The sequence below is a fragment of the Sipha flava genome, unplaced genomic scaffold, assembly GCF_003268045.1.
Source record: "Sipha flava isolate LNK unplaced genomic scaffold, YSA_version1 86_pilon_pilon, whole genome shotgun sequence".
Lineage (NCBI taxonomy): Eukaryota > Metazoa > Arthropoda > Insecta > Hemiptera > Aphididae > Sipha > Sipha flava.
Window position 1 is genome coordinate 112558 of NW_020273628.1, and position 11368 is coordinate 123925.

Below are 11368 nucleotides of genomic sequence, written 5' to 3' on the forward strand. Positions count from 1 at the left end.
AAAATATTACACTAATTTACAATTTTATTGATAAATAATTTTTTTTTTATTCCTACCTACAATAAAATGTGTTTTCTGTTTATTATACAAGCTAGTACCTATTTATGATTTATTATTTAAATGAAAATTTATAGACTATTCATAATTCGATGCTCATGCTGAACAATATGTTTTAAAAGACATATTTTTTTTTTTTTAACTATGGATCATTTTATAAAAATATATTTAATATCACATAAATCATGATCATAATAATACAATTATAAAACAATGTTTCTGACTAGACTTAGGTATAAGGTATATAATATTTAAGAACTACTGTAATATAAACATGATTTTAATTTAAACACGTTTTCCAAAGTTTAGACGTATGTTTTTGGATTGTGATTTAGGTATGTTAATTTTTAGTAGAAACACGTGTTAAAATAAAATAAAAAATAGTCTGGTTTCACGTAATGACTAATATAATATTAGTGTATTATAATATGCTATAAATTATAATTATTTAGTACGCAAGATACATTTGTGAAATCAAAAAAAAAAAAAACATTTTGTATCTACCTATATAATATTACATACACATGTATGTAATTATATACTGTTTAGGTTGATATAATAAACGAAATCAATGATTTTTCGATTGAAAAACAACTGACATCCGATAAAGAATATGAGTAATGAGTGTTACTTATGGACATAGAAATGAGTGCAAATTATGTACACGACGAAAGTTTTTTAAAAAATTCTCAAATTATTTTTAACACAGAATACTTATTTGATGTACCTACACCACTAACTAGTGGCTTATACATGGTACTCGTATATTCAAATGACGAGATCGGAATCCGCGACCAGGTGGAATCCAAAAGTATAACATTGTAGAATATATTATACGCATATTGCCTATTTATCTTATTATTATTATTATTATTATTTCGAAGTAAGTCGATAGGTGGTTGTCAAAGAAATATATAATGTTACATCGACGTTGGCATCAATTAAACATTTATAAATGCGTGTGTGTATTAAATCGACGTTAATTACACGAGTTATAATACATACACGTGGACACAAATAGGTATACAATCAAATAGTATAATATAATAATGTAACGTATTACAGTTCTGAGTTCATGTTTCGTCAACATCATAATACACAGCTCGATAAAAATTTTGTACAAAGAGAAATAAAACCATAAACGATTCACAGCATATTTATAATAATAATAATAACAATAACATTATATATATTTTTATTACGAAATTAATACTAGCTGGTGCGATATCGTTTTTCTCGACCAAAGATAAACACACGTCGTCCACACTCACGCACACATACGTATTGAGAACTCGTAGAGTACTATACAGTTTCATTGCACATGACGTCACATGTTGTACATTCGGCCAAGTGCATGTACCCGTGTACCTACTTAATTATTATTATTATTATTATTATTATTATTATATTGTAATTACAAAATTATAATTTATACATGCACTGTTATAGGATTTCTAATGTCTGCTGCCACCGCTGTTGTTGCTGTCGTCTTCGTCGTTGATGATGATCAATTTGGGCTTAGACTCGACTATCAGCTGTTCGTCGCCCGGATGCGACGAGTCGTTGTTGTTATGCACGCTACTGGAGGATACAATCTCTTCTTGGGAGAGCTCGCCTACATGGTGCTTTTTCTGTATCAGGTTTTCGATGTGGAACGCCAAGTTGTGCGAGGACACCGTGTCTGCGACCGCGTGCTGTTTATCTGTCAATGATTCGGCGGCTATCGCATTTCTGGTGGACAATTGGAACTCGGGGTACACCGCAAAATGATGGTGATGATGGTGGTGAGGTACCTGTGGTTGCTGTAGTAGCGACTTAATGTCTGGTTGGGTCTACTCTCATCAGAGAAAAATACAAAGTTATTATTTATTAAATTATCATGTATACGAGGAGGAAGTGCAGCTATCAAAATCCTGATTTTAGTGGCGTCGAAAAAAAATAACTAGTTCATTTACGTAAAGATATAATTCGAAATTCAGATAAACCGTGGAAAACAAAATATTAGATCTTCATGTATATAGTGTAAAAAGTGCTTTATAAGATTTTTAGCAGTAACATTAGCTGCTGATAAATAATGATAGCGAATAAGTCTATACGATTCGGACGGTTTTTGAGAAAAACGGAGTAAACCGAAGAGATTATTGGACGTACTTGAGATTGGTAAGAGTGAATGATGCGCGTAATGCGGATGCGTATCAACAGTCAAAACACAACTTAAGGGTGAAGTTAGCCCTAAGTGTACTTTTCGCCTTTATTCCTTACAAAGCGCCCTTGATCGTAGCCCCAAGGAGACCTACCCCTGACGACGATCCAAAATCGCCGGTCACGCAGTGAACATGAGTTTAATGAATTGTCCGTCTTACCGTCTGATGATGGTGGTTGTGCTGCTGGTACGGTCTATGCCGACGCATCCGTCTCCGTCTGTAGTTGCCCCGTTCGAACATGTCAGCCGCGGCCACCGGGTCCAGCGTCCAGTAGCTACCCTTGCCACCGCCCATGTTGTCATCCATGCCGGTCCGACCCCTGGGTATCTTGATGAAACAGTCGTTCAGGCTCAAGTTGTGCCGGATGGAGTTCTGCCAGCCCTGTCTGTTCCGACGGTAGTACGGGAACTTTTCTGTGATGTAATTGTATATCTCGCTGAGCGTCATCCGCTGGTTGGGCGTGGACGTGATGGCCATGGCGATCAGCGCTATGTACGAGTACGGCGGCTTCTCGTTGCATCCGGCGGCCGCCATGTCCGCGGCCGCCACCGCTGCGGCCGACACGGCGTTCTGTTCCGAAGACGGCTGGTCGAACGGACTAACCGTCGGCATCTGCAGTGTATAATACACGCGCATTAGCAAATTTTATCCGATTATTTTTACCGGTATAAAATGTCGTTTCGTGGGCGGAACTTGAACATTTATTAGGGGGGGGGGTGCAAATATATAGTTACACATCAATTAGTCTACATAGTTAACCTTACATTACTTACTTGTAAATATATGTTAACATTACCTTTTGTTATATATTAGTATTAGGTGCTCGTCATTATTACTATATAGACAATGCATAGACATTTTTAATATTTTATAACTTCTAAACATAAACGCCGCATTACTACCTACATATAATATATTATACATATAATATTATTCATTATGTTAGATAAGCTAAAATTGAAAATTAAGATTTAAAAAAGAAAACTGTACAGTAATAACTATAACCAGCTGTTCTGTACTTATTTTAAAACAAGGTATGTTAAATATCAGAGGGGGCACTGGTCCTACTAATTTATTCTAGGAGGGAAAATCCCCCCTTGCCACCCCAGTTTACGACTGTATGTTGTTTGATGATATAAATGTATTCGTTAAATTTAATTCGTGGCAAAAAATTATTTATTTCGAATTCAAAACCATTAAGAGAGTTGCTCGATTTTTGTCGATAAAATGGTATGTTAAATATAATTCGATAACCGCTAAAATTTTTAATAATAATTTGCTATACATTGGTCTTAGACCGTGATATGAAGAATAGGTGTTTTTATTAAATTGTGTGGTTCTATAATTTTTTTTGTACCAAAAAGTAAATATAAATTTAAATATTACTAGCATAATTTTCACATAATAATATTTTTTTCTAACTTCTTCCAAACAGGATGTATAAAAAATAGCCAAAGCATTACAATAATGATGCTTTATTCGTAACAGTTTTAGCTGATTGAGTCCGATATACCACAAGATACAAAATATCATTCAGTTCATATTTGTTTTTTGTTTTTTTTTTAATATTTCCTTTATAATGCTTTTTTTTTATACTTATTCAGTATTTATGTTAGTATTGTTAGAGGACAGATGACAGAAATTCACAATATAAGAAGAGTGTATATTAAAATATAATAACAATAATGTGGTACTTGATGTAATTAATGTATACTTTTTATTTTCTTATGTATAAGGTAAAACTTTTAATTTTATAAAATTAATGGTTTAATCTAATTAATTACAAAAAAAAAAAATAAATAAATAGCTCGAAATAAAAAGAAGTATTTAAAAAATAATTAAAGTTTATTTTAAATGAATTTTTGTCATTTGCTAACATGTATTGAATGTTATTTGTAACATGTTTTGATGTTTGAATGTAACCATGTAACGCGAATGGAATTTTATTTTGGAACGTTCATAGGATGATAATAAGATTAAAATTCATACTGCGATAAAATTTATTTTCTCGGGACATAAGCAGTCGCCAAAATATTCGATTGTGCAGTGGAACCGTCATCAACAACGTAGTCAAGGTCATAGACAACAAATGATTTTTTGGGGGGGGGGGTTAGAGAATAATTATGTTTAAAATAACTGTTACATTTTAAATAAATAAACAAATAGTTTACATACATATAAATAAATAAATAAATAAAAGCTTAGCTTGGAGTGTTATTATATTTGTAAAGCATGGCCTATTTCGAATTTAAACTTCATCATCAGGTATGTACAAATTTAATAAAATTGCAACTGGATATGAAAAAATAAAATCGCAACTTTTACAAATGTTGCAAAAAGTTGCGATTTTATTATTTTTTACAGATAACGTTTTCTAGGACTACTTTGTTTTTACTTATATAGACATAGGTGATATAGGGACGGTTGAAACGAGTCAAAAATCCGTAGAGAATGGACCACAATGAGTCGTCCATCGGATGTCGCGCTTACCGTTGACAGCTGCGGCTTGTCGATAATGTTTGCGGTACTCTGCAATCTCAACGATTCCTGCAGGTACGGCAGGATCCGGGATTGCAACATGTGCTGGTAGTGCTGCTGGTACAATATGGGCAGCTGATGGAAGAGGGCGATCGCCGACAGGTTCTGTGGCACGGGCGGTAGCGACGCTATCGCCTCGGCTAACATGTTGCGCTGCTGGTGGCTCTGCAACGTCTCTTCGTTCTTCATGTTAACGGAAGCTGTTGTACAGTTCGACTCTTCTGGTGGACCGGGTCGGCTACCGCGGTTCATCTGCAATCGCATAGGGTCAGCTAGTCTGTATACGATAGTTGCATAGGATATATGTCACACGTTATATTTATTAATATATTATTTCCTCCTATCCCCTACCCCAGAGCCGGATTACCCATTAGGCGGAGTAGGCGCCCCCCTTAAGACCTCACTCATTTAAGGGGCCCTGTGAAAACGGGAAAATATTTATTTTTTTATTTAATAATACATGTATTTTATTTACGAATTTACGGGACAAAATTCATTATTAAATATAATATATATATTAAGTTGTAAGCGTTATAGGCAATAATAATAATACAATTATTTTGAAAAAAATAGAAATAATATAATAATTGATTTTTTTTGCAAATAAAAAAATTCAATAAATACGATTTTGTTTATAAATAATAGTTGGTTATTACTAAAACTGTTTATTTTAATTATTGGATAGTAATGTTAAAAATGTATATAAAAAATTATACTGTAGGGCCCAACATTTTAATTGCCTAGGGGCTCACAAATGTTTAATTTGGCTCTGCCCTACCCCCTTACGATCGGTGTACGGTCGGCGACGATTCGTGTTATATAATAATCACATAATATTATGTACCGACGCGTTCGTTCGAATTATCAAAACGTATAAACTAAACGTGTTCTTAAACATTGTGGAACATTTATTCATGAGCTATGATAAATTTACTATCTTTATAAGTTCGAAGTACGAATTTGTTCGAGTAACGAATATTTGATATGCGAAATTTATAGTACCTGTTAACAATATAGCAGTGAACAGAGAACAGCCGTCCGTTTCCGAGAAATATAATTTCAATTGGCCATTCTAGTAAAATGTTATTATTTATCACGAAAACATTTCGCTTAGTATAGCTTTTTAGTGCAAATTAAATCCTATTTATTATAATAACCCTAACCGTCGATATTAAGAAATCACACTGGACTTATAACCATATTTATCCATTGTTTCCAATTTTCTATTATTGACCTCTAATAACAATGATGATAGATCAGATGTGCCCGACCCGCAAAGGTATTGAATATGGCCCGTAACAATTTTTTTTAAATACAATTTTTAATAAAAGTTAAACGAATATTTAACATAGAAATAAATAAATGCTTATCCTTAGTCATGATTTTATTGACTTTTCACCCGATAATGAATTTTTAATTTGAAACCAGTCGTACTTTACAAATATAATAATATTCCAGGCTAAAATGTATTCATTTATTTCTAAATATAAACTATTTGTTTATTTATTTATTTATTAATTTACGAGTATTTACCATTATTATTATTAACCATTTACTAATTTTTAATTTTTATTTAATATTTTATTATTTTATAAATAATTAATATTTAGCTTTATAATATAATTGATTCAATGTTTATTGAAACATTTTCTTGATAAATATTTATATTTTTTTTCTAATGATTAAATATTACTCTTGAAGTAAATATTAATACTCTTGTAGTCGTTCATATTGCATGTTGTAATGAACATATACAATTACAATGTTCAAACCCGATCACTTATTTTTCCCCCAGGCTTTTGTACATGCGTGTAAGTACTAAATGCTAGGTGGTGAAATAAATGGTATGATTTCATTAAAATTCTATAAATATTGCACAATAAAAGGTTTGGGTTGTCATCAATCAGTTGTCAAGTTTACACCACCCTATACAGATAAGATATGATTACGTTAAGTTTTATTTCAAAACTGTTACTGTTTATTGTTTATGCTGCATAATCCAACACTAATATTTAGTAAAAACAAACAATATATTGAGCGTTTTAGGTCGCTAAAATACACATCGCTAAAGCGGATTAAACACATCGGTTTGTGCGATCTCGTCTTTAAATTGTAAGAAATGCTCAGTGTTTGTATGTGTGCAGAAGCAAATAACTAGGACCCTAAGGTTGAGGTGGGATCTTATTTTTAAAATGAATATCGTTTCCTTCCTATTCGTTCATAAATATAATATCGAAACGTACCGATACCGAGCAGCAATCTCCAAGATGCTGTCCGATTGGTCAACAACTGGTAAAGATCGATGATTCTGAAAAACAAAATAAATTATGCGTGAATTCAAAAAATACTCCACATTTTCTTTTAAGTCATAAGTTAATATTTTTTATTTATATATGTAATTACTGAGCTGTGAAGAAATATATAAGAATTGCAATTAATACTGTAGCTTTTTATTAATACCACATGAATTTCCATAAATATGGTAACAATAATTCATAACAAACCGAGTGCAATATATATCCAATTTAGTCGTTAGACGTGGTATTTTATTTTATTGTTACTATTACGTTCTGTAAATATAAACTCGTACCTATACATGTATATTTTTTTTGCTAACATACGGCCAACGTAATAAATCGTTATTTAATCTATACACGATAACGATTTACACAGTGGCCGTGTCCCCCTATATACATACGGAATAATTGTTATTGTTTAATATTTTTCAATTTTTCAATATGCGATAAAAGACAGACGCTGTTGACAAATGTGCCGTTGATGCATTTGTGTAATAATAATAATAATAATAATAATAAAAAATAACACACGCTCGGCGGCCACATGAAGTAATAATAAATAATGTAATTATTTATGTTTTTTCATAAACAATTTATTCGAAAACATTCGATCGCGTATACCAAAATCGTCGAACCTATTTGTAAAACAATAATCAAAAGTAACGATCACTGTACGCCATCGATGTGTTATACTGTTGTATTTTCATTAATAATTCTGCGGTTAAAAAATTTAAACTGCCATTGGCAAAAAAAAAAAAATATTAGAAAAAAAAACAATGAATAATATGTTTTTAGATAGGGCATAATAATATATGTATGTTTGTATCGTTGACTCCTGGTCTTTCCCCCGGCATATCCCACAGGTGTGTGATATACAGCCATATAGGTGTATTGCAGTACATTCGATATGCAAATGTATCAATTGTAAACATATTTTCCGATGATTCACTCGATAAGAGTACGCGACTTTGGGCAATAATCTTTAATATTTTTTCATATTATTATTACTTTCGTGTAGATATTATACTTTATACCCACCATTATATACCATTATATATTATTGTATGTGCAGTGTTTAAATTCATTTTTGTAGTTCGAATCTATAAAGGTAGAAATATACTTTAATGTTATACTTCCTGCAGCAAAGCAATATAATACGTGGATGCTGATGGCTATATGACGATTGCCGCGATGTAACGATTTCGACGTGTTTTGAAATCATTGATCTTATTATGTGCCGATGCCTTTCCACAGGAAACTCTTTCGAACTTCATGATGGGCCAAAAAAGTGTTGATAATATACTATTCCGGAGTTTCGGCAAACAAGTTGATGTCCATCCGTTTAAATAGTAATCCAGAAGCAGATATCTTAAACCAGCAGTATGGAATTGCCAAATTATATTACTTGCACCGTATACATAGATGTATAAACGCGGACATTTCAATGTTTTTCGCCGATGATCGGTCTGATAACAAATTATAATATTTATTACATGGGGTTTTACGGTAAAAACGTCCGGGCAGTGAAATGCGAAACACTTGTATAATGACGAATAATAAATAAATACGGTGGATTGTATTTGTATATTATTACCCAATGTATGCATGTATAACCAATAACCATGGTTAGTACCTTTCCGACTCTATATTGACATATAAACGTATAATAATATGCATTATGTCGTTATTGAATTAAACATTATAACAAAACGTCAAACTACATGTTCGAAATTAATACTCATTTAGTCATTTGTGAGTTATTTCAGTTAGTTTTTTTACTGTACACAGAAACAATTTATCTAGTAGTTATATTATTAATTATTATAAATTATATCATCTGACAAATTACCAATGCAATACTAAATACAATATTATAATATAATTAGTAAAAATTATTGCAATGTATTAATTATTAATTATGTCTAGCTAGTAGCTAATACTATATTATAGATATTTATATTATTAATGTTTAAGTGTTATTACATATTACATTTATAATTTGTGTCGTATTTCATCATTTCAACATTTGCTGTATTAGAATTGGTTAGTACGATAATGGATAATTATAATGTTTGGTTGTATAATATGGTTAAAAAATAAAATATTAAGTAAAAATTAAATTCATAAGTTAAAATTGTAAACGGAAAACACTATGTTAAAATAGTGTTACGGTTATAACTTGTAATTATGAGTTTGATATGTAAATACGAAGACTGCGTACAAATGTCTGATTCATGAGTAAATTATTTTTTATATTATATTACTAAGCTATTTTTATCCTAGCTAAAATAAACAACAAATAATAATATAAACAATAATATTTCAGTAAAAAAGTTCACGTAATATCAAGAGCATATGTTTCATTAAAAATTGTTTTCCACTTGTAATTTTTAAAGAAATACTTTTCAAATTGAAATGGTTAACACAACAAATAAACAAAATTAATTTTGTTTATCTTAAATAATTTAAAATAAGAGTAAAAATATTCAAATTATTAAATAAAAGCATAAAAAAAAAGTTATGAATGTTATAAATTTTAATGATTTTCTTTGAAAGAAAGATTATTGTATTGGTTGTAAAATAGTTTTATCGAGTAAAGTAAACAAATAATTTTGTTTATGTTAACATAATGAATATTAGGTATTATATTGTTTGAAGCAATTTAAGATGTTGAGTTATTATATGTACGAAGTATCATAAAATATAGACACGGTAGTAGTTATGTTTATACAAAATATTCAAGTTCTATAAAATATTATGCTAACAACATTATGATTTTATGCCAAATGTTGGTCTAATATTTTTAACTGTAATCTATGCATGAATTTTAAAATAAGATATAATAGTTGGTTTTTGGCATATTGTAATAATTAGTTTTAAATTATGTTTTTAGATAAATTTAAGTACGATACGACATAATACAACTTAAATAGTAACATATATTTAAATATGTGATTGTACATATATTTTTGTAATTAAATATTTATAAATTTATATTTTCCTAGTTCAAATAAAAATAAAAACAAATAAAAAAATATTGTATAAATTAAAAAAAAAATTAATTAATTTTAAAAATTATACAAAGTATGTTGATAATACTTAAATTTGCTTCTAAGTTTCGTAAATAGTACAATGTTTTTTTTGTTTCATAAAAAAATAAATACATACATATAGTTTAAGATGATAAAGCTTACAACCAAATTTAAATCAGTACCAAGTAAACGGGTTTAGAGGTCATAGAATCAACTTGCACTCGCAAGAAGATTGCGTCTAGTTTCTTCTTATCTATAAAAATAATATGTCATAATGTAGATTTTAAAAAATGTATTGAAAATTAATTAAAAAATGACGATAACAATTACAGCTAATATTATAACGATTAAACTCTGTCATTATCAATGTTTCATACTATCAAATGTTTTACACGTTTTCAGCTTAAACATAAAATAGTAAGTCGTATGAAAAGAAAAAAAATGAAATGACAAAACTATTCTTTACTTATACATACCTATATTATGTATGATATGTATTATATACATAATATATGTTATATATATCTATAAAAAAAATGTGTGTAATGTGTATAATTTGTATAGATATCTACAGAGCGATCGTGAATCTTCGTTACGAACAAATAGAAATCTCAAACGGTTCTTATACAATCATAGATACGTTAGCAACAAGAATTTCTAATCACCCTGTATATAAGTGCACTTAAAACTATATGATAAACATATTTGTTAATAATATTTAATTTTTTTATTGTTTATCTAATAAAATAACACAATTATAAACGCATACATTTGTCAATTCAAGATTAAATGTCTACAAATTATAAATAATTACTAATGAGTATAGGAAATGTTCAAGTTATAAAAATTGAAAATATACAATTTGTTGATCATCAAATTTTACTTTCAATTTGAAGAAAAATTATATAAATCAACTGTTTCTCACAATTTGTATCCATCAAAGTAGATTATAGATACATTATGTAAGTTTTCATTGATTCATTTTTAACATTGAGTTATGAAGCTGACATTGAAGTGACCACCAATTTTTGAAATTTGCTATAAAAAAAAAAAAAAAAACATGGAATTTAAAATTACTACTCATTATTTATTCATTTTTAAATATTTTCTATATGCTTCTCAAAAAGAAAACGTTATAATTTATGTGACGGAGACTTCTTTTTGTTCGCAAAATATTTGAGTGATACATATATGTATTGCGTAGGATTAATTATTTCATCGACCGTCATAAAGATGATAC

At 29.6% G+C, this 11368-nt stretch overlaps 1 protein-coding gene across 5 annotated transcripts; it reads right to left on the reverse strand.

Annotated features, from left to right (window-relative positions):
• Nucleotides 1-899: 899 nt before the first annotated feature.
• Nucleotides 900-11146, reverse strand: LOC112693406 (forkhead box protein C1-A-like). 5 transcript variants are annotated; one of them, XM_025568461.1, is made up of 6 exons: nucleotides 11054-11146; nucleotides 7043-7107; nucleotides 4752-5051; nucleotides 2421-2873; nucleotides 1497-1889; nucleotides 900-1425 (listed from the first exon to the last, which is right to left on the reverse strand). In XM_025568461.1, the coding sequence occupies exons 3-5, from the start codon at nucleotides 5049-5051 to the stop codon at nucleotides 1512-1514; spliced, it is 1131 nt and encodes a 376-aa protein (XP_025424246.1). In that variant the 5' UTR covers nucleotides 7043-7107; nucleotides 11054-11146; the 3' UTR covers nucleotides 900-1425; nucleotides 1497-1511. The 5 variants fall into 5 exon arrangements, with proteins under 5 accessions (XP_025424246.1, XP_025424245.1, XP_025424244.1 ...); XM_025568460.1 differs by having other exon boundaries at nucleotides 900-1428; XM_025568459.1 differs by having other exon boundaries at nucleotides 1493-1889.
• Nucleotides 11147-11368: the final 222 nt, after the last annotated feature.